We start from the raw sequence: 27,593 nt of genomic DNA, 5'->3' as shown, positions 1-27,593 counted from the left end.
AGATTCTGTATAATTACAGTAATAATACCTTTTAGCTATTTACCCTTACATTTAAATTTGCTGTTTGTATTTATTTTGTAGAATATGAACTGAAATTATCTATTTGTATAATATAGGTAAATTTTGTAGAACTGTATTAGAATTCCTTACTGAGTTTTTAGTAAGCCTTAAACAGCATGGATAAGGAATTCAATACCTTGTGATTGAGCAACGTATTCTTTTGCAGATTTTTTTTTAGTGGTTGGCCTGGGATTTTTTGGAACAGCCAAATACAAAAAATCTGTTACGTGTTATTTTGGCTTGGCAGAAATAATGCAAAGAACTGTCAAAGGCAAAGAGTAAGCAGAAGCTGTAATTTCCTTTTTACCACTGAAGAATAGATTTTGCTGTATTAGGCCTTCAATGCTAATCTGTTTCTGTGTGGCCAAACAAGTTTTTTGGAACCTTTTTGTAGCATATTTATTTTCTGTTAGCTTCAGGCCAAATGTTATTAGGTTGTATGTTTTTTTGGCACATACAGGGTGGTGATGTGAAAAAACTTAAAGAAGGAATTGAAATTAAGAACTCTGATCTAGACCATTTAAATTGGGGTTGCCACTTGAGGCAGTTTGGTCATGGCTAGCAATCCTTGTACGTTCAACTGTGGAGCTGTTTTGTTTTTCTTTAAACTTTACAACTGGCTTTAATATTAAGAATCATAGTTAACATTCTTAAACAGTTCCAAAAGAATATATTGCAAAACTTTACCACAGTTTTATATTTTTTTTTGTTTATTCAGTTAGCTGTTTAAAGAAGCTTGATTTCAGTCTTCCTTCTAACTAGTAAGCATGTTTTCCTTTCTACGCTATTTTAACAGAAAGCACTTTGCCTCTTGTAGTAGGGCCACGCTCCTTAAGCTTCCTGCCTTAGATAAAGATTAGTAACATTTCTGTCTTGAAGCATTAATTTGATGTTTGACATAATGCCCATTCCTTATTTGCCTGAACATGTTTGTTTGAATGTCTTCAGTATTTCAGAATGATGGGACAGATGTGCTCGTGCTGTACGTGCTTCTTTCTGTGGCTTTTAATTCAGAACAAACCAGTTAAATGCCTCTTTCTGCTATACAGATGACAGCATCTCGGCTGCAAGCACCTCCGATGTCCAGGACCGTCTTTCAGCCCTGGAGCTGAGAGTGCAGCAACAAGAAGATGAAATCACTGTGCTAAAAGCAGCGCTGGCTGATGTGCTAAGGCGTCTCGCTATCTCTGAAGACCATGTAGCTTCTGTAAGAAAATCAGCACCAAGTAAAGGTAAGCCCATATTTGGCCAACTCTTCCTGCAGTCGGTGTTAATCATGTTAGAATGTTCTCCGTTGGTCACTTCTTTTTTCCCATTTCTGTCACATTTGGAAAAGCAGATATATTTTGAGCTGGACGGGTTAGATTTTTAATAGTGGCTTAAATTTATATGGCTAATAGATATCTGAAACAATTCGCACTTAGACATGCTTTCTTCTGTGGTGTCTTTATACCATTTATATAAAACTGATTTCATGATTAACAGCGAAGTTAATGTGTTTTCTGGTGGTACTAGGTAACTGAACACAATGGGGACACATCCACCACAAATGAAATACATAATTTCATGTAACGCTATCAAACCATGCTGCACAGACATCTCTGGGATCAATCTCTGTGTTTCAGCCTTGAAGTACACCTGTTAGACTCATGACAGTATAATAACAATGAGCTGATACAACATAGTCTGTGTTTGCGTGACTGCATTATACAGGCTGAAAATGCAAAAGCTGAAAATGCTGAAAGTTTGAATTATTTTAGCTGTGGCAGAGATATCAAATTCATTAATTTGTAGTCTCTCTGCCAGATGGAAGGAAGTCATGATGCTTAATTGGCTTGAGTTCTGAATCCTGCCATTCTCTCTTGCTTGCTAAATGGTAGATTGTTGTCATCTCTGCTTATAAATGCAGCTTTTATCTATCCGATTTACATGTCTGGTCTCATCAAGATTGAGACTTCCTTTTTTAACTCTTCGTAAATAGAGTTCTGGCAAGTATTTTGACTAAATCACTCTGCTGTCTGCTGTCCATTATGACAAAAAGAGAATGTTCAAGTGAAAAATGGTGGTCAAATTGTGTGCACTGTAGTACCTTATCCATCCCATTTAAATGCAGATGATCTGGGATGTGCACAAACACGGCTAAAAACCTTTGACTCTAATACCCAGCAAACTTTGTGTACAGGCGGGACAAACTTGCTGTGTTCTGCAAAATGCCTTGGGGCCATCTCCTTTCTGGGGATCTTGGGACCATACCGAATTCTCTAGGTCAGTTTGCTCAGTGAAAAAAAAACTAATATTTGGAGGAGGCAGTGCAGAGGGAGGGTGGGATATTTAAATATCTTCAGGCTGATTGTAGAAATCTCTGCGAATGAACAACAGCAGCTTGTAACTGTGAAGAAAGAGATGTGGACAGAGACAGATATGTACATGTATGATCTAATACACTGAACATGTGAGTTATGACTAATTGACACTGTATTTAATTTGTAGTGGATGTGTCCCCATTGTGTTCAGTTACCTAGTACCACCAGAAAACACATTAACTTCACTGTTAATCATGAAATCAGCTTTATATAGATGGTAGAAAGACACCACAGAAGAAAATGCTCACATACTATCACTGGAATTTTGTAAGAGTCTAAAATTAGCCTTGAAGAATAAGCTTGAGATTAAGACGAGTTCATACGTAGATTTTCGCAATACCTTCAGTTCTACATTTGATTTCAGTATTTTAAGTTCATTCTATAGCTAAAAACTCTTGAAATGTTTTAACAGAGATCAGTGTATTATTTTCTTGAATGAGTAGGATTAGTAGAAGATCTGAACTGCCATACGAAAATAATACTCAAGGAAGTAATTGTTAAGTTTTCTTTGAAGTATTATACATGTATGTAACAGGCTCTTACTAGTCAAGTCATGATTGCTGCAGAGGTAACCGTATTCTTCCAAAATTTGTTTTGCTGTTCATAATCCTGTCAAGAGTGGATTTCTGCAATACAATAACTGCAGTTTCATGGTAAATATTATAGGTAGGTTTTCTTGGTTTTCTTTTTAAAAAAATACCGAGGCTTTAAATCACTGAAGTATTTTTTCCACAACAGCCCTTAAATACATACTGACATAAGTAATTACTAAAGAGCTTAGATATGTATATAGATTTCTGAATACATTGAGAGAGATGTGTTTAATTTCAAGTATGGCAACAGAGTGAGATAAATATTTTCAAAACAAACTGAACTTATCATAATACTGGAAAAAGCCATCTCGAGTCTTTCCAGCAAACAAAGGAGTTCTAGTCCTGAGCATGAGGCAATAACTAACCTAGTTTGAAGGAGTCTTTCCTACTTTTTGCTGAAATGAGTTTTCTAAAACCTTTCAGTTTTTTTTGTTGCCACCTCAGCAGTGTCTTTGAAGAGAGATTTTTTTTTTTGTAGGCTAAAAATAAGTGTTGTGAACAGTCTGTGAATCACACTGAAAGGGACAAATCCTGGTAGCTTTTTCACTGGTTTTTCTTATTCTGAAATTGATGGTTCAACTTAGTACAAAAAGCGATCTCTTTGTCCTTTGTCTAGTTTGTCTGCATTGCACATCTGGTGATCTAATTCTGTTCTTAATTTTCTTACTCCTTTGTTTTAGATTGACAGATTAAAACAGTAGATGAAGATAAAGTTTTTTGCATTATCCTTTAAATCTTAGTTTTTCTTTTTTCCCTATATTGTGCCACATGCTTATTTTCAGCTTAGTCCAGTCTTCAATGAAAATAGTCATGTGGGCATGGGTAGATTTTTATTTCTAACTCTTGGGCTATCAGTCAGGAGGTTGCTACCTGTGATTTTGTGTGTCTAACCCTGTCTCAGAAGCAAGCTACTCTTCACACAGGGATTTATGAACTGTAGAAGATAAGATAAAGGGCAAGATTTTGTAGCCACTGCAGTGCCTCCTAGTAAAGCATGAAGTGGAGATACTGTATAAGGAAAATACTTCTAGTAGGGATTGCAACAAGATTAACACTTGTCTCTGTTTCACAGAGAAAAGCAGGCTGGGGGTGTTTGCATGTGACTTCTCAGTGCAAAGTTATTCCAAATAGAGAGAATCCTTAAAAAAAAAATGCTGTTAAAGTACTTTTTCATCTCTGCACAAAGCTAAGAATAACTATGCAAAGGAGAAATTACCAGGTCTGAAGACAGTGTTGAGGATTAGAAATGTATAAGGGCTTGGTTAGAGATCAGATCCCCAGCAGCTATGGAGTTTGTGGGGATCAGAGCATGGGGGTGTGTTTGTGGGATTTCTTTTTTCTTTCTCTCTTTTTTTCTTTTCTAATAGATGACTTTGCAAGAAGAATTTCTTTGGTGGGAAATTCTTTGCTTTTGGCAGCTCTGTGCTCTTGTTGCCACATGCCTCTGCTGTTGATGCATGATTGATGCTGTTAACATTCACAAAAAGTTCCAAAACCAAAGATTACCTGGACACTGAAGAAAAGGAAAACATAAAGCAGTCTGGTACTTGTGGCTGCCAGCAAGATAGATTGGCTCATGGCTGGTGCCTGGTAAACCTATTAAAATCTTCCAGGGTGTCAAAATGTGTGTAACGGGAGAATTCACCCCTCAGGCTCTGGGTGTGTGGACAAGTTTGTGCCACACAATAACACCAGTAAAATATCTCAGACTTATCATTTCACTGGGGTATGAGCTCGTGCCTGAATAAGTGGCCGTCTACCAGAAAGTACATCTAATGTCTGCCTGTAGAGAAAGAGAGTTCATGTCCTTTTTCTGGACTCAGAAATAATGAGGAGGCTTGTCAAAGGTTAAACCTTTGGAGGAACATTTCCTACTGCTTTGACAGGAATTGATCTCAAATAACTCATATGCAAATTGAACTCACGAAGTGAAATTGGAACAGTGGATGGCAATTTGCAGAAAGGGTTTCCCATGACAATGCAGACTGGCAGATGGAGAGACATTTTGTTTTGCTTACAGCAGTGATCTTGGGGACCTGCAAAAGGGGCTATGTACTGAAAATACAGTTGGTGGGGTATTTTTATTTTTCGTTTTTCCTTTGTGCAGTGGGACTATTAAAACAGGAAACCATCAAGTTTTTCTTCTTTTCATGATTTCTTCTCTTATATGAAATAGTGTGTCTCATCAAATTCTATCTCATTGCACTAATGTAAGCAAAGCGCTTCAAATGTAATTTTTACCTTATTTCAACAATGGTTTCCTTTCAATAACAATGTCATTTTGTTTTACATTAACAAAAATTGACTTCAGGTGTTCAGCAAGCTTCATTAATGAAAGCATAAGATAGACTTGCATTTTGTGGTGTTTTAGTCTTAAAATCAGCAGAGTTGTTCTATAACCGAGTACATGTTTGTATTGTCTAATCAGTAAATGTTAATGGAACAGAAAATAGAAATGTAAATAGAAAAACGTTCACAGTAGTGGTCAGACATAAGTTCTTATCCACAAAATTAAAACTAACCTGGCAAACTTGTACGTGTCATTTTACTCATGGGAAAAGTCCAGCTGAAGTCTGTAGACTGTATGCTCGCATAACAAATAATGATACTCTTGAGGTCTTAATGCATTTTCCAGGAATTGGTTTTAGTGCCATCTGTTCTTTCTGCATTAAAATTATATTTTCTGCATTTCTTCTCCATTTTTCCTAACTTCTGTTCTGAGTTATTGAGTATTTTCTTTTTCTTCTGTAACACTTACTATTTTTTATGTTCTTCGTATATTTCCCTTTATTCAAAGAATTTGGATTAGAAGACATTAATGAACTAAAGGTCACTAACCAACTAAACCAAGTTTAGGAAGAGAAGTGAAGAAAAAAGTTCAGGAGTTGTGGTTTTGGGGTTTTTTTGTTTGTTTGTTTGTTTTGGGGGGGGTGTTTTTGTTTTGTTTTGGGGTGGGGTTTTTTTGGGTTTTTTTTTGTTTGTTTTTTTTTTAAATTCTGTAATCTAGTAATCTTGTTCATTGGAGAAGCTATTCAGAGCATTGTGGAGCATTTTTCAGTTGTGGTGATAAGTATCCTTATTCTTTTTTCCATATGCTCCTTACAGTTTTGGGTATATTTTGTACATCTGTGTACTTTTTTTTTAGAACAGTAGGCAAATTTTCCTGAGCTCTGCTGTTCTCTGTGATACTTCTCAAACTAAGAATTGCAGTGTTGGAAGAGTTCAGTGTGACCATTAACTTTTTCAGATAAGAAGCGCTTATTGTTCATAACACTTGAATAGCTTTTTCATCACTGTTTGCCAGACTATATCAATTTGTTTCAAGTTCTCGTAGTTAAAATTTGATTTCTTCTGCTTGGATTTAGCGCATTTGACCATTGATTGAGCAGGTAGATGGTGCGTCTGGGAAAGTACAACAAAATAATAAGATTAGGAGGGAGAAGGAAAAGGGGTGTGTGGTTTGAACATGCCCATGCAATGGGCAAAGAAGTCTTCAGTTTCCATGTTTTAATGGAGCCACGGCTTCCCTAACACCTGAAAAACTTTATATTTCTAGGAGGATCATTTAAGTTAGAAATGTATAGGTTAAGTCCCTAGCTATAAAAGTTTTGTAGGAAATCTCAAAATATGTATTTAATTATTCTTAACATCTGAGTTAGTTTATCTACCTGTTACGGGAGATTCACTTGCATGTCAAGATGTTTATTCATTAGCGATATATTCTCAAACTGTTGCACATAAACATGCGTCTATTCAGATAGTTCTTTTCCTTTTAATAGGAAATGACAAATAATGTATGTTTAATTGCTGCCAGTTAAAATTTGTGAAATTTGACCTCAATTTAGAAAAAAAAAAAAAAAGTATAAAAAACAAGCATTTTTTCAGCTGGATATGATTGTTGTAAGAATAATAAAGTTTGTAGAAACTTAGTTCTGTCTTAAAATTTGATTATTAAAGAAGAAGCAGCATAACCCATAGGTAGTGGACTGAATTATTTTTTCTTGATTTGTTTTTGTCATTATTTGAGGCTTAGTGTGTCTCACCCCGACCTGTAATGTTTGTTCATGTGATAGAAGAGAATGTTTCTTCTAGTTAAGAAGTCTCAATCAAAATTTGACTCTCACTATGTAAGTGAAGTAGTTGAATAAAACAAAATGCTGAAGAAAATGTTTCCTTACCCTTCAGAATGCAGTTCTCTCTTTGAAAAGATTTTTAGTGCTTCCGATCTATTTCTTTGGCAGCATCTTCTGTGAGCTGAGAGACTTGAGGTCCTTCGAAAGCTGGAAACGGACCAGTGGCTACAAGTAGCTGCTTTCATACAATTCATTATAAAATCTTGAAATAAGTTTGGGATTTGTCATAATTTCTGGTTTGTTTTTGATGTTGTTGTATTAGGAAGGAAGTGCAGATAAAAATCTTACGTTCTGGTACGCTTAGAACTGTTTCTGTCTGTTTTTCTGCAGCTCACCTCTCTGGGCTCTCTGGTGGCTTACGCTGTACGCTTCTTTAGTAAGAGTACTAAATTGGTTCCTGCGCTTCCAGGCATCAGTTTTATCTGTACAAAACCCCATGGCATGTAATATATTTGAAATACAGAAACCTTTTGAAGTGTTGCTGAAAGTGTTTTTAGGTTTTTGTAGGACTTTAGTATTGTATGCCTTAATGAAGGGAGGGGGAAGGCTTTAAAGCCCCCATTTTTTAATTTTCATAACATGTAATTTGTTGAGCTTTTTCTTTTAAATCCACTTGAATTAAGTGTCCAGAGAAGTTATAATATAGCTGCAGCTACCTACTTTAAATTGAAACTACCCAAAGAAGAGGAAGAAGGGTTTGGTTTTGTTTTGTAAGGCAATTTACCTGTCAGGATATTGGCAAATACAAAGATATTAAGCAAATTGATGTTTCAGGAAACATGATTAATAACACAATAAACTATATTTTAACCTAAAACATTGTAACTTTTGGGTTTGGGGAAAAAAATTAATTACTAACTGATCCTCAGCTCTAGCACCTTGTAAGTATGTTTGGAGAGAAAAACTATTGCATTATCACAGGACACACATTTTCAAAACTTAACACTGTCTCTTACAGCTTGGCTTCATTTTTTTTCCTCAGTTAGTTAATCAAGGCTGATAAAGGGTTGGAAAAAGATTTTTGGTTTATTGTGGTCTGTTTTCTCGAATTCTACTTATCTTTTATTCACACATTTGTATACTTGACAGATGTTAATGAAATGCTTCTTTTGAACTCAAGAGATACTATTCTATGGAAATTATCAGAACAGAGATTAATCTATTATCCATAAAAGACATTTTTTACCACTTTGATCTCTGAAAATTTGGCTTTAATCCTGGTCACCATACACTGGCTTTCATTTTACGTTCAGTTTATGTCTGGCTTTTATTCCAAACTAGCAGATAAAGCTGAGTGCTATCCAGCCTGAAAAATTTCAGACTGTTTATGCTAGCAGGTGACGTATGACATGATATTGGCAGAGATGTGCAACCAGAGTGCTGGGAGAACTCAATTGTTTTAGTGTATTGATCTGGAATTTGTGTTCTCCTGTGCCGCTTCACTCTGATGCAAAGTCACTTGACTACTATGACTGTGAAGTACTATCTCTGCAGCGAAGAAGCTTATAGTGGTGCTAATTTTTGACATCTTTTGACTGCAGAGATGCCCTGGTTAAGAGACATAAAGAGAATTGAGTAGTTTGAACTGGTGGGTCAGCCTCGTCAGATTTATGACACAGATGGGAAGATCCCTGTTGTGTGTGTCTCTGTCTCGATGGGCAGCCAGGCTTTACTGCTTCACTGCCTGGAATGTGTGCAGGGGTTAAACTGACCCGTCTTTCTCATGGACCAAAATATAAATGCTTTTTCTTTACATATAAATACAGATGATAAATTGAATTTCTTTCCCTTTAAATGCAGTTATTCTAAAAGTCTCTTTAGAATATCCAGTTAAAATGCAATATGTAGAGTTTGGAAGGGATCTTGTTTCTGAGGGGTGTTGGGTCTGGGGTTCGGGGCTTTTTGTTTGTTGGGATTTTTTCATTGCATTTCTTGCTTTTTTACATTTTATTGCACATCAAGTGTGGCACACTACTGTAACTGATCAAGAGTTTTTTTATGGAGCATAAGAAAGCCTGATACATTTTTGACACTTTAAACAAAATGGTCACTGCAGGTTTTTGTCTGGGTTATGTTTAATTGCTAGTCATTTTGCACAAATTGTTTTTACTTTTATTCAAAAATCTTAATCTCAAATGTTATTTTGTATGCCACTTGTTGACATTAGGAAGCTCTTTGCAGATCTACCATCAATATCCACTTTACTGAAAAACAAATAATCCCAAAACTGCTGTTTGGTTCCCTTGAGTAGTGCACATTTCTGTAATGAGTACGTGACACTAAACTGATACAGAGTTTTATACTGATGCAGAGTTTTATTTCTAATCAGTTTTGTCCCTAGACATAAATGAGAACTAACACTTTCCATAGGTAGTAGGGGGAATTATTCTAGATGTTGTCAGTAAACAAAATGGTTATGTACTCCTTGCTTGATAAAGCTGACAGTGTGTTCTCTCCATCTTATTAAGCTCCTGTGCCCTGTCTGTAGTACTGTTGTTCTTTACACTTTCCACTGAATGCTTTCCCTGCTGCACTGGCAATTACCACTTATGTCTCCTGATTCACGTTTCTGGAAAGCCATCCTAGTGCTGGTTGGAGAGGCATTAATCTATTACAATGAGCAGACAGAGATGTTAAGGTCATATTCAGTTCAAGAGTGAATCATAAGCCTTGATATTGTGCATCTCCACAAAGAAGATGATTTACTTTGTCACTGAAAATAAAAGAAGCTAATTTATAGGCTTCTAATAGTAAAAGTGCTTTTTAAGCTCGTGCACTTTTGGTTTTGCATCTGAGATACATAGGGTAAAAGTCTCTTGAGCTTTAGAGGTTTTGTACACATGTTAACTTCTGAAATAAAATCTGTGTTCCAAATGTTTATGGTGCAAATATAAGAGTCTCTGAAGAGTACCGGTTGGAAGGAATCACACGCCACATCGATTTATACAGAATTTAGGAAGAAAATAATCTTTGAAGTGTTTCTGGTTTAAGTGTACCTATACTTTCTTCAGATTTCCTTTTTTCCTCATTTCTGCCTGGGATATTCTGCATGCTCCTTTTTGCTTTCCTGATCTGAATTTCAGGTGTGGTTGCATGGTGCTTGGTGCATTTTGAAGCATTATATGATTCGTACAAGTCAACCTATTTCTGCCTTCATACAAATACTTCTGAAATTTAATATTCCCTTGATGGGTATCTCTCATATATAAAATGCTTGTTTAAAATAAGAATTAATTTGCCTCTCAACCTGCCTGATAGAGCTGTGATGTGACAAATGGACCAAACGCTGGTATTGTTCAAATAAGGCATCTGTGTGAGTTTGTCCTCTGTGCACAGAGCTGTTTGTCCCCTGTGCACACAGCAGCTCTCCCCAGTTGCTTTTTTACTCCTCACTTTTATCTTCAATGTGTGGCCTTATCTGTCTCACACTATTCCAAGCTTGCCATGAGCACAGACCTGTTATTTTATTGTTGATCGTGTCCTTCGTGCTTGTTGCTGAAGTCAGAGTGACTGGTTATCACGACCGCAGGAGATGCAATAACAATTTGCTGTTTGTGAAATAGGGATGTGACACAGAGATGGGCTCAAAAGTGACCACTGATTTTTGGATGTTTAATGTGAGATTAGTCTGGGGATCTTTTTTCTGGGCACGTAGTGCTTCAGAGGGGAAAAGTACACATTTAGTGCTTAGGAGGAGGACCTTGGAAATAAGACAGGCACACAAAAAGAGAGAGACACACAGTTAGTAGGAAAGGATGAAACATCAGGTTCGAGTAAAATGCCTTGTATTTCACTGGCATTCTGTGTTAGAGGCAGGTCTAGAAGCTAATTGCCAGGCTAGTGTTCAGCTCTGAAAATAGAAGAGCCTTTGCTCTCCCTTGTCTTCCTTGCAGTCCCCTCCCACATTCACTGCATAGTTTTAAACTTCTGCAATGAGTGAAGTGGGCATCTGACAGACAACAGCCTTCTTCACATATACACTCTTGATTCATCCCTGGAGAGTCTGTAATGTTCACTGGATGTGGCAGATGTTCTACAGAGTAAGCAGTATCAGAAACTTAATAGCTATACCACAGTGCATATACTGAAAGGTATTTTAAGGTGGAAAAGGCAGCTGAAAAGAAATTGAAAATCTTGATTTTTTTTTTTTTTCAATCCTTAGAATCCCAACCCTAAATAACATAATAATTATTTCATGGCAGCATGGCACTAGAGAAGCAGACCCCCTCTCAGGTGTCTTCTGGGTGCAGCTGCCTAGGTTAAGGCTTTCACGAGTATATGTCACTGGATGGTTGTCCCAAATGCTCAGGCTGCTGCTATGCGATATCAAGTCCACAAATTAGAGATTTTTGTATTTCAGATGGACCTTTGGATACAAATCTAAAACCTTGTGTTTTTCAATATTACTTTTTTCCAGGTCAGCCAAGCTTGCGAGAAGCTATCTCGATGTCATGTATAACTAATGGAAGTACAGGAAGCAGGAAAACAGGCCACAGTTCGTCTGTTTCTGTTGCCAAAAAAGAAACTCTTTCATCTGCTGCAAAAAGGTACCAAATTCTTGTTGAAATTGAAATGTTAGTATATTAAAAAAAACCAAAAACAAACAGAACAAGAGTTTGATTTTTGCCTCTGCACAAAGCTCAGCAGAGCTGCCTGAGGTCTGTTAAGGCACAAATAAACTTTGGAGATGTAGCATGTTGTTGGGCTGCTTACAGCAGGGTTCTGAACAGAATTTATAAATGTATAATATATATATATTTAAATAGTATATAGTATATAGTATATTAATACACTGTATAGTGACCAAAATGAATTCTCACTAAGGGAATACTCAAATGTATTTCCAGTACAAATGGGATTTTTTTCCTCCTGATATTTATATGCTTTTTTTTCTTTTCCTTCCCAAAGAAATTAAAGGACAAAACTGACTTCATTGTCTGGCGTGTAAATAGTAGGCAATAGCAAAATAATTATGAAACAATAGTGAATTGTTTAAGATGAAAGTTTATGGTTTTGTGTATAAAATCTTAACCCAAAATATGGCTACTTAGTCTCTATGAAGAATATCAGTATCAGATCTCAAATGTGTAGAAATAACATTCCTTGAGTAATTTGTAAGTTAAATGAACCAAGAACCAAACAATAGTAGTTTCCCTCCATATAATACTTTCAGCTTCATATGGTAAACAAAGTGTTTGCTTAACTGTGTTTTTCTGTGGGTCTGTTAGACAGTGATTGCATGCCTTCTTGAACAGTAGGTTTTGTACCTATTCCTATTTGTTGTGAAGAACAGGCTGCCAGATATAGCCACGGGGCAGAGAATACTCTGATGTGTAACTGTGGTAAGTTATGTGAACAAATTCTTGGCCTCCGTAGAGTACTCTGGTAACTGCAGGGGCTGGTTTATCTTCTAGTGTGGATGTAAATAGTGTGCTGTACAACAAGACAGGGAAATACTTCAGGGAATAAAAATGCTGCATGCAAATATAAACTATGTAAGAACAAACCAGAAGAAGCTTTAGTGCCCTCTGGAACTTGCAAAGCAAGGGTAATAGCCCCACTCTTCGCTCTTCTCCATTGTGGAGCATTGCGTATCTTTCTTTTTATTGCATTCTTATGTTTACTTTTCAACAGTAAGTCAGACAGTGATCACTGTATGCCTCAATCTGCTAATGTGACAGGTACAGGGACAAAAGACATTCCTGCAGGAAGGTATTTCTTAGTTAGCACTTCTCCATTAATCTTACCCCTGTGGCTCTTGGCACTTTGATGAGAGCCAGTGCGGTTCCTGTGGTGTTCGGCTTGCATTTGTGCTGAATCATCTTCTTGATTCATTGGCTGCTCAACACTTGACTACATAAGAAGAGCAGAGTGGAGAGGCCGGCATCCCTTTCATCTGAGTTAAGGTCTTTAAAAGGAGACCTGAATAGGCCAAAAGAGGAAAATCTTAATATGCAGAGGGCACCTCTCCCTGGACCCTCAAATAACTGTCCAGGGGAGCTCACTGCTTCCAGAGCAGCTGAAGATACGTGACTCCTTTCCTCACGACATGTTTTAGAAAAGTCTAGGAAGGCTCTTTAATTGTCTTTCCAGCAGTTTCTTTCATTCTCATGTCTTTGTTCCTTAAATTTATTTGGTATTTGGAAGAAACCCTCTTGTAAAATTACCAGCTCAAGAAAGGTAAAAGGAAATGTAAGTGAATGTTAAATAGCAGTCCCATCTCCTTACAAAGTTAGGGTAACTGTTTATTTCTAACACTTGTTGTGGTGAAAAGGAGGGAGACCAGAGGAGACTGTCAGCTGGTTGTGGGATGCTTCACCCCAACTTGTCCAGGCCTTTGTTCTGGCTGAAGCTTAGACTGGTGCGGCAAGTGGACATGATTGTCTGTAGATGTAGAATTACCTTTAGATTCTAAACAGACCCCATAGCCTGCCTAGGGCTTTTCAAGTTCTAACGATATGTAGCCATACATCTGGTCAAAATAATGGAAGGCCTACTTGTGTCCAGACTGTTACTGTTGTTGAAGTTCAGTGTCTGTGTTCAGCGCAGTCTTAGTATTGTCCATTTCTGGGTCTCTGGCCTCTGTAGAGCTACCATCTCTGAGAATTCCTTCTCTGAATGAGCAGTTTCATTTCTTGGATTATTTAATCTTGTTCTACCAACCTGAACACTGGAGATGATGGGTGTCTCAGTAGCTGCACAGCAGCAGCGTATCTCATGTCAACAGTGGTATGCTAAAATACCAGCTATTGCTACAATCAGAGGCCAGAAATCTTCTATGAACACCAGGTAGATATGTCCCACTGACAGAGATAAAGTTGTGTGTGTTGAGAAAATTTCAGTCCTATAGTCTGGAATGGAAACAGGTTTGTGTTTTATACAAACATACAAAACCCAACCAAACAATGACTGTCAGAGACCTTTTTGATCTTTTTCCTTATGACTAAACATTCTTCTAAAAACAGCTTCTGGTAAGAATAGTCTTCATGTTTCACAGTGACTGCCATCCACAGTAGCTGCCAGTTTGTTGTGGTCCAAAGGATGAAACATTGTACTAAGTGAAATTAAAGAAGGTGCAAAATTAGGACAGATAGTGATAGCTCTCAACTACTCAGATGTAGACTGAAGAAATGCCTCATCTGGTTGGGTTTTGGAAAGAATTTTTGGCTGCATTAAATGACTGCTTCCCAGAACAACTAGGTTTCAGAAACCCACGAGAAAAGGTGCTGGTTTTGATTTGGTTTAAGTTGTTATGCAAGGCCTAGTTGAAGAGGTATTAGTTGTGAGAGCTGCTCTGTAATAGCCAGTCATGGTACAATTAAGCTGAAGAATTTAGCAGAAGCGAGCAAACCAAATAAATTCAGAAAAAAAGTATTCAGTTCTCAGATTGCCACATAACTACATGATTTCCCTCCAAATTAAAATGGCAGTCAAAAAAAAAATCGCACTTACAACCTGGTGGTAGATAAAAGCACTTCATTGAAATCCAAGGTATAAGGAACTACAGATAGTGATCTCACCATGACCTAGTGACCTGGAGAATTCTTTTATATTACCATCAGAGAGACAGATGATGCCAGATGAGCCATTGCTCTGACCAAGTATGATCATTCTTTGTAGCAATGCAAGGTGTACTTACAGAAGTCATTATGTTGATGTGTTCTCTCTCTTCCTGCTTCCCTTCTGTCTTTCACCATTATTTGACTGTGTTTTGAAATGCTCAGGTAGAAGGAAAAGGAAACTTGGAAGCATGTCTTCTTGAAATACAGTTTTGTTTAAAAATGTAACAACCAGCCATAAAAAAAACCCCTGTCCTAATAGATTGACTTGGTTGTGAGAAATCCCATGCTTATGAGATAGTGAGTGCAGAGGTCTATGACTGTACCTGTCTCAGGAATAGAAAGACTCATTTTCTTTAGTGAGAAGAGATTCCAAGAATTTATTTCACTATTCTGCATTTCTTGCAACAGACTGCAATGATTAAGTGTAGTGTACTTTGCATCCAGAAATGCAAGCTAAGTCTTCTGATTAAAAAATAATAATATTTTTATGCTACTAGTTAATTAAGGACTTTTGGCTATAAATTATTAAACAAAACCCCACAGTTCTTCAAGCTTTGTTCTCTGTGATCACATATATGCTCTCAAGAAGTGTGAAGGCTTTTTGTTTTGTTTTTGTCTGTTATTTTGAAAAGAAAATGTAACTGATGGATTATATTGACATCTTAAACTAGTTTTTATGATTTACAGTAGAAGTCTTGAGCGATCCTTACAAATGTATTTGGGTTTTATATTATTATTCATGGTTTTACCTGTTTTTCAATGCTTTGCTTCTCTGAAAGCAGTTGGAAAAGTTGAACTCATGTAAGTGTTGGGGGCTTTGTCTCAGTGGTAGATGGCACACTTCAACTGAAATAACTAAAGGAGCAAAAAGAGAATCTTATGAATTATTTGGGGCCTATTTTTATTAACTTTTTTGAATGTTGTCTTACTGTTTTTGTTTTTTTGGGAAAAGGTAAGTGGAAACACAAATAATTAAGATCATGCAAGGGCTTGAGGCAGGGGAAATTGGTGTCTGGGATCAGAAATCAGGCTTTTCCTTTTCAGAAAGATAATGTTTATTTTTTACTTTTCAGGCTATTTTGACCCTAAGAGAGAAATCTTCCTTTTTAGCTGGTGTTTGTATCTTGCTGGTTTTGTTCACTGAGAAATCTGTCTTGGAAGATTTAATTATTTTATCTTAGGAAATAAATAGGCTGTGTACTACAGATTACTCTTCTCTTTCAGGTCCTGGTATTGTTTGAAGGATTCAGTATCTTAAAAAGCATTTCACCTTATAGAAGAACCTTTTAATTAATCTTTCTGTTTACTGAGCAAACCTTTGGTTTGGTTCTTAGTAGATTTAGGATTCCTAATGACACGTATTTAAATGTGTTTCAAATATTAGCCTAATAAATACAGCACTGTGAAAATAAAGATGTGTTCTTAGCGGTCATTGACTGAAGGCACTAAAGTAATGGCAAGACAGTTCAGTGTCAGTCAGCTACAAATCAAACAGTCATGAGTTTTCAGGGATGATTTCCTTTGAACTCTGGGGCAGCCAGGGAGAGCCCAGGAACAAGCAACAGCGTTTCAGAATTTGGGTGGCAGCTCCAAGATAAGCAGTACCACTTGTGTCCGGAAATACAGAGTGAGAGGTTCAGTTTCATGGTGGGCTTAAGCTAATTGGAGATGGCACAAGTCACAGTCCTGCCTTTCACTTGCACTGAGCCTTGGCTGGCAGCACAGGAAGGTAGTCAGTGAACTGAACCACAGAGTGATTTTCTCTGAGGGATGGCAGACTTGTGGCGCATCAACTTGCGTCAGCTTTGGACGCTGTAGGAGCACCCGTGAACGGAGGACATGCTCAAATCAGAGTTATGTTCATTTTAAAATCAGAGTAAATGTAGTAAAACTGCACAGTAAAAATAAGTATATAATCTTCCATGCCTCCCTCGCTGTATTTTATTTTTGGAGCTTGTGAATAAATCTTATTTCAGCAAAATGCTAACCTGAAGAGAGTGAGTAACTAATCAAAGTTTTCTTTCCGTGATTATTTATATTAAAGTGTTAAATGCTTCTCCCATCTTTTCACAGAGGATATTTTCTCCCACCTTTGTAATTTATTTGCTTGTTCTCCTTTTTTTTTTCCCCCCTTATGTTACACTTTATTTTACAGCGGTACAGAAAAAAAGAAGGAAAAACCTCCAGGACAGAAAGAAAAAAAAGAGGACTCTCATTCTAATGATCAAAGTCCACAAACTCAAGCATCACCTTCTCCCCAGCCCTCCTCACAGACTCTCCAAACACACAGGCAAACTCAAGAAAGCAAGAGTTCTGCTCCAGCTAAAAGGTTTTCACAGTACCACAGTACAGAACTAGAAAATTATTGTAATGATACTGAGTTCATATTTGACAACAAGTCATGTGAAATAGTTCTAATCTCATGATCAAGTTAATGTTTGATATTTTTTCTGCTAGAGAAGATGCATTCAATATGCATTGCAGCAGAGCAAATACATAAAAATGCATTTTTTTCTTAATGTACATTTTTAATATTACAAAGATTTTTTGTTCTCTGGTTGAAATCCTAGTATGGTGTATTACCTCTAATCAGCCATTATTCTAAAATATTTAATCATGACTCTTACTTGATCCTTCTCAAAATACACTTCACAGATTATGTCTGATGTATCTGAATTGTGGGAGTGTATTTTGCACATGGCCATTTACTACATCTCATTATAGTATTTTAAAAATACTAGTATCATTGCAACCTTTCTTTCAGAAATTTTTACTCTATAGTTATTCTACAAAGTGACTGCAGTTTGTATTTTTGGGTTTTTTTTTTTTTTTAGCCCTTCCCAAATTCCTGCTGTGTTGCAGGATGGTTCACTTTTATTCTCATTCTTTACAGGAGTGAAGTTCTGCTTTTACACCCAGATCATAGAACTGCTTGACTTAAGTAAATGCAGAAGTTTGTGTAGGATTGCCTCTAAGTTCCCATCATTTTAGTGGGAATTAGGCAGAGAAAAAAACAAAAGGTACTTTGGGGATTTTAGATCGTTTTTTGAAGTCAAGAAAATGGATTTTAAGATTTGGGTGGTATCTTCTGAGTTTCAAAACTATGCAGATCACTTCACCGGTGTGGTTTCTTTTTTCTTCATTCGTTGTCACCTTACTATTTTGAAAGGTGTGAATTTATTTCTTTTTTTGCTTTTTGGCATTTAGAAGACCAGGACAAAACGAAAATGAAATTTATTCTTCTGAAATTTACTGTAGTTCACAAGATTGTTGTCTTGCATTGCTTGAATTCACAGCTCTAATAAATATTTAAACTTTCACTTGACTGATGCATGTTATAACACTCCATAAAGGCTCTGTCTCCATGTCTTGCACAAACCCGTAAGTTGTCTGAAGCTGAACGTGTGGCCTGTTATTCTCTTGCCTGGTATCTCACTGTAAAGATGTCTGAAGTCTTGCTTACTAATCTTTTGCAGTGTGGGGAAAAAATAAATGCTTTTTTTAGTCTCATAATGGTTTAACTTGATTTGATTAACTTGTTTGTCGCAGGACCTTTGAGCTTCTTGAGGTGCTGTGGAAGGAGCTTGCCGTTTCTAAGGTTGCATTTCAGGACTTAATCCTGCAAAAAGCATTTCTGACGGGATGAAGTATGATACTATTAGCAGGACATGTGCAAACTAGATCAGGTGGTTGAAGAATAATTTGGGCTAGATCACTTTATGAACGTGTATTTCATGTGTGAAATTAAATGAACTAGTGACTGCATAGCGTGCAGGTTCCCATCAGTGTAAATTGACTACAGTAAGATTGCTGAAAATTTCATCACAATTCATGGATTTAATTGTCTGTAGTATTGGGCCAAACCTAGTTTGTCTTACCCAAGAAGTTTGCAGACATTTGTTTCAAAAAGTTTGAAGCCATTAATGTTTTAAAGTATGTGCTAGCTGCAAAGCAGCCGTATGAAACTGTAATCTGATAGAACTGTTCTGCCTCAGAAATCATTGTGCTAGAACTGGTGAACAGTTAATCAGGGGAAAAAAGATTAATTTCCTCTGTTATCTACTTAATTGATTTTTTTAATATAGTTTATTCTTTAAGGCTAATATATTTAGCCTAATTTTTCTGCTTTTGTAATTTCTTAAAAATGAAGAGAGTTATTTTTGTTCAAGTCTTTATGTAAAAGCATTTGGAAATGCAAAGGAATAGTTAAAACGTGGCAACTGTCTTGCTCAATTGTTTTCATTCATCCAGTTAGAACTTTTTGACTAATCTTTTTTTCCTGTTTCATGCTTCAGCTTGAAGGAAGACCTAGCTCTGCTTTTGTCTCCTGCTGCTTGATCTGTCCGTTGCATATGAGTTCCAGTTACTGTTATATTATCATCTTGTCATTGAAAATATTTTTTGTTTCTTCTAGCATAAAGAAATCCTTTGCTGCTGAAAAGCCTCATAGTGCTTGGGAGAGTTCAGATGATGGTCGTAACAAGCTGATGAGAATACCATCAACATCTAAATTAATATCAAAAGTGGCAAAGAATGCAGACAAGTATGTATTGATTTGGTACATAAATCAAGTGAACTTTAAAGTCAAAATATTATGAAATCGCTTAATTCCAGTGAACCTTTCTATGTATATGCTAGGACCATTTGCATCTTTGTTTTTGCCATGAGTAACTACTTACATAACCTACCAATGTCATGCTCCAGGTGCCTGTGGAATCTTAAATTAATTATAAAATGTGAATGCAGAGTTTTGTGTAAATACATTATAATGTTGCACATTTGGATTAGAAGAATTATGTACTATAATTTAAGATTTATGGCTTAATGCCATAAAACTTCCAACCTTTTTTTCCCTAATTAAAGCTGATTTGAAAATGCAAATGTATTTCCTTGAAGTCAGTTTACTGGATTTAACACAGTATGTGTGTTTCTGAAGTAGACTGTAATAGTAGGAATATCCTTTTATATTTTCAGGTAGATCTCTCCATTTGAATGTTTAGCAGGTTCCTGATTTGCTGGTTCTAGGTAATATGCAGGTGTCTTCTTTTCAGTGTCATTTCCAGTAGGTGATGTTCTGTAGCCTATCAGTCCTGTCGTCCTCAGCAGCAGGTTTTCTCAGTTTGTGGTCTCCAGTGAAGGCCTCACTGGAGATGAATGGCACAGAGTAGTTACTCCTTCTGCTTCTGTCAGCACAGGGTCAACAGTTTGCTTTTTGCTGTAACTCCACATTGTTGACCCCTATTGTGACCCACTCTTGCCCTCAGTACTCTCTGCCAATTGGGCTTCCCACTTTGTCTTCACACAGTTTCTCTTTTTGACTTTGTTGAACTTTTGCGGAATTTGTTGAAATGGTGTTGATTTTTTGATTGACACCCCTCTCCTATTTGCCAGTATCCCCCCAGCATGCTGACAACTTCTTTGTTGTTGTGTGCAGATTCATAGATCTGCTCATTAATCTTCATTCAAATAGCCATTTACTGGTTCAAGGCAGAACTACCTGAAGACCCCTCCCACTACAGACCTTTCGGAGTAATGTACAGCCTTTTTACGATACTTTCTGTAGTGCTCTCCTTAGCTTGCATGTAAGACTGTCAAATACATACTTAGAGTCAGGAGTGGTGCAAGTGCATTCCTTCTTTCCTAGGAATGGGAAGAACAAAAACAAATTAATCTTGGGTGTGGATATCGGCACATTTGCTAAAAGCTTTGTACTTAACCTGAAGAGTTCTGCAGAGCAGTCAAGTGCTGTGTGTGAGGGGATTATGCATTACATATTTTGCAAGTGTTTCTTTTTCTTTTGTAATTGGTTTTCACTGTTGGAGTTTAAAAACCCTTTGGCAATTCAGATTATAGCAGGGTACTGTTAGATAATATTTTGGAATGAAAGAAACCTTTGTCTTGATTTTTTTTTTTTTTTTTGCTGGGTTTTTGCTGTGCTACTAAAATACTTTCACAATGGGATATGTTAATGATAAGAAATAAATTTTACTTTTATTGCCGTTTTGTATATTGGTTCAGGCATGGTCAAAATAGAGGTATTTTATTTCACTTTTCTATGATTCTGCTTATTTTCTAAGAGACTTTTAAATGTTGCCCTTCTGCAATCTGTAACGTAGAAAAAAATCAGGTATCTAACAAAGGAGCATACAAGGAAAGATTAGTTTTAATTATTGTCTGTGCGTAACTTGAAGCTGTTGTATCTTAAATATATTTGGAAGAAAACAAAGCTTCAAACATTATCAGTTTTAGACCATCATCTGATCGAAGACCGGTTGTTGTACTGTTTTTGTATCTTGTTCTTATGCTTACGTTTATCATAAAGGCATTATTTGCATACAAGAACACATATTAATACTCATTTCTTACATTCTGTTTGCCACATTTCTATAAGAAATGGTTGATATTGTGCAAAGGCATATTGTTGTCTTGCATTTATCTTTCTCAATTAAGAAACGTTGGCCTCATCTGCTTGAAGTTACATGAGTCTTGTGCAAGGGAATAGAATTCAGCCCCTACTGTGGGCCCCAGGACAGAAATGTTTTACATATGCTTTGCACTATCAGACCAGGATATGAACTTTGTTTACTAAGCTCAGTCTTTAAGCCAGCACTGAGCTGTAAATCAGTCTGATAAAGCCACAAGAAGCAAGAGGGTTCCCACAGCACTGTTTTTCAGGCAAGACTGGGAATCTACTTTAAATTTTTTATTTGGCAGTGTGGTGAAGGCTGATTCCACCAATAGCCAGAGATGACTTTCCTCATGCATATGCTTGACCCTTTGTCACTGTTACAAAAATTTGACTGCCATCCAGCTAAAAATACTGGATGCCACTCATACCTTTCTGCTGAATTTCAAATGAATTCAAGAGGGTGTTTTATGCAATACATTCTCCCACCAAGAGGTGTTACTCTGTTAAAAAGTAGCTCTGATGCTGGAAATAAGTCTTTTTTCCGTCTTCAGAAAAAAATTATTGAGGTTTTTTGTGAGTAATTAATTTCTGGCTCTGGAAAGGAAAGTCTCAGCTGTACTCTGTTGAAGACTTTGTGTTGCACATCCAGTAATGCTGCACGGATCTGTTTTAAAATGAAACTGCAACTTGCTTACATTTAATCCATGTGTCCAACAGAGTTAATTCCTAGAAAAATTCGTGGTGTTGTATGCTGACGGCTTATTTTGACAGGTGTTAAATGCTTTGCATGCAGGCCTGAGGATGTTTGGCAGCTTAAAACATTTGTTTATTACAGGTTCGCACTCTCAAAATGGAATTTTCTGTGCACAAGAAACTTGCCCTCCATAATTTATTTTAAAAGCTTTTTGCATTTTGTTATTATCAGACTAATTCTTAGAAATTCTTGCTATAGAGCCAAAGACTTTAAGTTACTTGAAAGATACAGTGAACTGCATAAAATGATATATGCTAAATAACTAAAATGATCAGTTATTTAGCATCCTATACTACAGTTACACTGCACATAAAATCTAATGACATTGCCAAATGCAGTAATGTGTAAAAACTAGATGCTATTGCCTTGATAAGTATTGTGCATATTATTAACAGTATTATTTTGAATTTTTCCCAGGCACAAAGATGTCATTGTCAGCCAAGGTAAATAAAAACATTTATTTTTAAATATTGAATGAAGTTGAAAATATTTGCTTTTGACTGAATATTATTTCCTGTAGATAAATACATTGGGACATATGCTTATGAAGCAGGGAATTAGAGGTAAAAAAGTATTAATAAACTCCAGGAATTTATTTGGCCAAGAATTAGTCCAGACATGTATATGAATCCTTGAAATTATGGACATTTGCTTCATCAGATTGGATCTTTAGGAAATACAGAAAGTTTTGATGGGTGGGTTGTGGGATTGATTTGTATCTGTAAAACAAATCTTTTTTTTTTTTAGTAAATTCTCTGTGTATATGTGCATAGAGAGAGCTTATGAAAACAAAAATCTAAAAGTTTTGATGTATGTGCCAGTCTTCATGCAAGCAGGTGTGAGCGAGACTTTAGAAATAGTTTTAAGATATTTTATTTCTGTCCCATAACCAGCAAAAATGTCAACTCGTGAAAAAAACAGCCAAGGTAAGAATAAAGCTATGCCCTTTGGTTGCTTTCTTCTAATTTAGCACTTCACAAATCTTCTATTTGGCTTTTCACCATCAGAGAGCATCAGTGCATGATCTCTTAAAAACTTTTTGAGCATTTACATAAATATTTCATCTCTCTTCTTTTGTAAATTTATATGCATATGCACATTACAATCTATACTGAGATTATTTGAGGATAGTTTAAAATAAATTACAACACATGTAATTTCCTCAGAGAGGAATATATGTTCGAACAGAAGTCTTGCATTGTTGCCTAAGATATCGGAGTATTAAGAACTGCCAACTAAAAGATTTGTTTTATCTCAGCTTTCTGTCTTGCCAGTATTACGACATATACACACTGATTAGACAAGAACAGAGACTGAAGGTTTCATAGTCTCCTAAAATGAAAAATGAGTCTCTTCTAAAGTGTATATATTTGCACCAATGAGTCTTGCATTCTGTGGCTACCTGCTGCTGCTGGCTTGTTCAGTCAGGGAAAGGAGCTGTCTATCTGAACGTGGTGGGATGTGACAACAAAAGAAATCCACTTCTGGTGTCGCAAAACTACTCTGCTTTGATGTCCTGCAAACTGTGCTGAAGCATGCGGTTTCAAAATGAAAGCATGTAACCCAAGTGCATGCTGTACTCAACATATCTATGTACAGAGGTTCTATCTCATGCTTTTTTGCTGCTAATTAACAAACCTGTAGTCTTCAGATTCTGCGCTGTCAGCAAGTTTACATTATTCACAGTTTGGTTGCTTTTGGTCTCCTTCCAAAAGGAAAAAAAACTCCTCAGTTTTTTCGAAAGTTACTATACAAATTGTCGGAATGAAAGCAAAATCAATTTGAATCCAATATCTTTTTTTAATTCATAGAGAAATTACAGGTATAAAAATATTCTGAATTGATGCTTACCAAGAGCATCCTTCAAAGACAAGAGGTGTGAAAGGGAATGCATAAGCATCAAGAACAAAGAAGAAATGTTTCTTTATGCCAGGTTGCTTAACACCAGCTGTGGAGGAGTATATGTGTGCAGCAGTGTAAAAGGAAAAGTCATGACTAGTGGCCAGACCAGCTGCAATTTAGCTTTTCAGGGATTGACTAAAACTATTATATTAAAAATACCCTTTCTGCTAAAAACAGATTTTCACAGAACCAAGTTGCATGTAGCTAAAATACCTTCAGTACTAATTCTTTCCTTACAATGTGCTTCCACAGTTCTACATGTTCTGCCAAGGATGGGCCATCCATAAGCTCACTCATCCTGGTAGCTATAATTTAAGTGGCCTCAACAGGTGCCCTGCTACCTATTGTGCTACCATGCAGAGGATGTGATGAACAGGCACCTTCCTAGTCTGATATGCCATAGTCTGTTCTCAGCCTAACTGAAGTGAAAGAGAAACATGATGCAGATAACACGGCCCCATATCTGTGGAAGATGGAGAGAAAGTCTTCTCACAGAAAATGCATTTACTACATTTTGAACACATAGAGTGGCAAAACATAGTTCTGCCTCTAACATGGACGGACTTGCAATTAGCAGAATTCAGAGGTTTATTTTTTCTAAAATATGGACCAGTGAGTGTATCTTTGACAGCTTTTAGAGTATGTGTATGTGTGCGAGAGACTGTACATGTTGTGTTGTGTTGTGTTTACTGCCGCAGAAGTAACCACGTGTAAGTTACTTTTGCAGAGGGTTCACCCATCCTTTCTCTTTAGTGCAACATCCTGTTCAGGGCAGGTGACTTTAGCTTCTTTTGTAGTTAATAGTTGCCACATAAATAAATCAATTTCCAGTTGACACGTTGACCCAGCTGGTCAGGGAGTTGACGAGTTGCACAGACAGTTAACATAAAGTTTCTGGAGGTAAATCCTGTGGAGCTGGGACAGTGTTGTCTTTGACAGGGTGGGATGAAGGGTTGCCTTCGCTTGTGGTGTTTGCACAGAACCTTCCTGTTCTGCAACCCAAAGGCATGAGAAGTTATCATTGCTTTAACACTCCCTTGTGGCTTGCCAGCCTCTGCCCCTAGAGGCGAGCAGTCTGTAGCGTGGTGGTAATTAAGTTAGAGCAGCTCCCCTGAGCTGCTCATTTCAATAGGCTGTATGTAAAACACTCTGTGTGCCCCCGGCACATGCCACCCCCACTAACAATTGTATCAATGTGCTTCCTAGACCTAGAAATTCTGTGGAAGAGGCTCTTGGGAAGGCTGCTTGATGTGCAAACTGTCAAGCTTCAAAGCAAATCGACATTAAAAATGCTTCAGTGTCTTTATACACACATAAAATAAGTTTGGAATCACTGTGAAATTGCAAATTATCATAGCAGAAGGTGTTTGCATGGGATAATGGGATGGAAGATGACATTTTTGTGTAGCTTTGAACACCCTGGAATCACTTTGTTTCCTTTTTTTGATTCAGCTATTAAAGAAACTGTTTTGAAAATGTCAGTATAGTACAGTACCACAAAATATAGATAAATATATTTTTTGCATGTTTAGTTCTTGGAACTTAATTTTTCTATCAGCAGAAGTTACTGCAGTAATATCTGTCTTGCAACAGTCTGTGCAAATTCATTGTGATTTCTGTTGATAGGTTGTATTAGCTATTATAGTGAAAGACTTCAGGGACAAGTAAGAATCTGAGATGAGGTTCAGTAGTGAAAGGCACTGGCTTTGGTGTCTGGATTGACTGGTTTGATATGGAGTCCCCAGAGAGTGTTGCATGTAAATATCGACAAGACCTAGGAAATTCTCTTCTCCTGCCAGGAGCAGCAGCAGCACGGGAAGCCACAGCCTGCAGCTGCCTTGTGGGCAACCAGTTGACTTTCCTCTGTTTAGCTCCATGCCAAGGCCACATGTATTACAGTGTTCATCACATTTCCTCGGGGCCTTTATCTCTCCCACTTGGGTTGAATTGCATCTACTTCACGTTAAGGTTAGTCCTGAGTTTTTTGCATCTGGGTATGTGCTGAAGCAGAGGTCATACGGTCAGTTTGTTGGTTTGTCTTTGTAAAACAGGCCAATCTTTATACAATAAAACCCGGTACTAAGACGGTATTAAAATTCTGTGAAAATCCAATGAAGATATGAGTGAAATGAACAGGTGCTTACTACAGCCCTAAAAGAACCCTAACTAAAGTTATTCTTTTAAATTCTTTACCAGCAGGTGTTTATAATTGCCTATAAAATCCATCTTGCTTAAAATCCATCTTGCTTTTCACTTCAGCAGAAACATTTTTAAAGTATTAATCATAAGGCATTCATATTTTTATACCCAGAAGTTAAAAGGCCTGGCTTATTTTAAGATAAAAGGTAATTTATTTCTCTGAGATTCTGTGTTTGAGTTTGATTTTCAGTGATAGCAGCTCCATACATGAATCACTTGTTCATTTGTTATAAAGTAATAAGAGACACTTAAACTTTTTGGATGGCAATAAAAACCATATGGGAAAGAATTAATGAGAAACATTCATTGCATTCCTACATTTGTTTTTTTTTTTTTGTTGTCGGGTTTTTTTTCTATTGTGCTTTATTAGTTTCCAGTACTATTTCTTCTGTTAGTTTAACTGTGCTATAGTTCTAGCTTCACAGCTCAGAGCAGTCATGAAGCACAGAATGGAAAAAATTTACCCTGCTGACAATGTGTCCTATCTGCTGAGAGTGCAAAATTCAGTAACTACCTTGGATCAGTTTTTTCATCAGGCACAGATTTTCTGTCAGATTGTTATTGAAGGTGCTCTTTCCCTGAGGGCAAATGGAGACCTGGTCTCTCTCATTATTGGGCTGCTTGATCTCATTCAGGCACAGTGCATATTGTTAAAAACCATCAATACTGTCAAAAAAACGAATTTGTATTTTGGAATTTTCTACCATTGATTTTTGTTGACGACAGAATTTTATTATTTAAGCAGGAACCATTTAAGTACAGTTTTATTGAACTCATTTGTGTCCAGTATTCCTTTTTGAGTCCTTTTTTTTTTCTTTTTCTTTTTTTTTTTCACAAAAAACTAGAGTTTAATATTAAAATTATAGTTATTTCATTGCAAATGGTAACTGTTGTTAATACCTAGATTCTTAATGTCACCTGATATGTGAATAAGCAAGGTTGTAACTATGGTTTACTTATCAAATATAGAAAATTATTAACTAGAGAGCTGGTAAGAAGTTTCCTGGCAAAGTTGTAAAATCATTCCAAATCAAGGCAAGTCTCTTGTCCCATCTGCTTTTTCCAACTTTTTGATTGGCATTGCACCAGTAGCAACAGTGCATGTCCTCTTGTCAGGTTTAGCAAGCATGGGGTGAGAGATGGCAGACCTGCAGCCACATTTTAATTCCTCAGTAACTTAAAATGTAGTGATCTGGGCATGGTGGCTGAGTTTAGTTATTTGTCTCTGCTATTAGCACTGGTTTAAATTAGAAACAGGCTTCTAAGCCTTTGTCCCTCAGGTTAGTGGTCCTGCAGAGTTCTTGGACACAGGCCTGAAAGCAGAAAGCTTGTGGGAAAGAAGCTATTTGTAGTATTAAAAAGCATAACTTCACTGGTCAAGCAACTAGAAGGTGAAGACAGATTAATAAATGTACTCTGGATGTGGTAGTTTATTGTATATTACTAGAGTGTTCTACTTGGCCAAGCTAGTTGGAGTCTTTGGGGGATTTTCATTTGCTTGTAATTCACTTTAAGATTAAGATTCAGATGCTACACACAAATAGAACTGAGCTGAGGGTTTTAATGCATTGACCCATGTTGATCTTTTGAACTAGATGGGGTGGGGCTTACTGAAAAA

General features: G+C 36.8%; 1 protein-coding gene across 4 annotated transcripts in view; it reads left to right on the top strand.

Moving 5' to 3' along the window:
* Nucleotides 1-1,079: 1,079 nt before the first annotated feature.
* Nucleotides 1,080-27,593, top strand: part of EML4 (EMAP like 4) — a 70,572-nt gene continuing 44,058 nt past the window's right edge. The window contains exons 1-6 of one of the 4 annotated variants that reach the window (XM_027899979.1): nucleotides 1,082-1,292; nucleotides 11,567-11,696; nucleotides 16,867-17,040; nucleotides 19,126-19,254; nucleotides 22,292-22,317; nucleotides 22,768-22,800. In XM_027899979.1, the coding sequence (XP_027755780.1) occupies nucleotides 11,596-11,696; nucleotides 16,867-17,040; nucleotides 19,126-19,254; nucleotides 22,292-22,317; nucleotides 22,768-22,800 (463 nt within the window). In that variant the 5' untranslated portion in view covers nucleotides 1,082-1,292; nucleotides 11,567-11,595. Of the gene's footprint in view, nucleotides 1,293-11,566; nucleotides 11,697-16,866; nucleotides 17,041-19,125; nucleotides 19,255-22,291; nucleotides 22,318-22,767; nucleotides 22,801-27,593 lie in introns of all 4 variants that reach the window. The other 3 variants (XM_027899980.1, XM_027899981.1, XM_027899982.1) reach the window with 3 other exon arrangements.

This window comes from Empidonax traillii, unplaced genomic scaffold (assembly GCF_003031625.1).
Source record: "Empidonax traillii isolate 1590-97213 ecotype Southwest subspecies unplaced genomic scaffold, ASM303162v1 scaffold698:size334810, whole genome shotgun sequence".
NCBI classification, from domain to species: Eukaryota; Metazoa; Chordata; class Aves; order Passeriformes; family Tyrannidae; genus Empidonax; species Empidonax traillii.
Note: the sequence above shows the minus strand (reverse complement) of the source record. Positions and strands in the feature narration are given on the sequence as shown.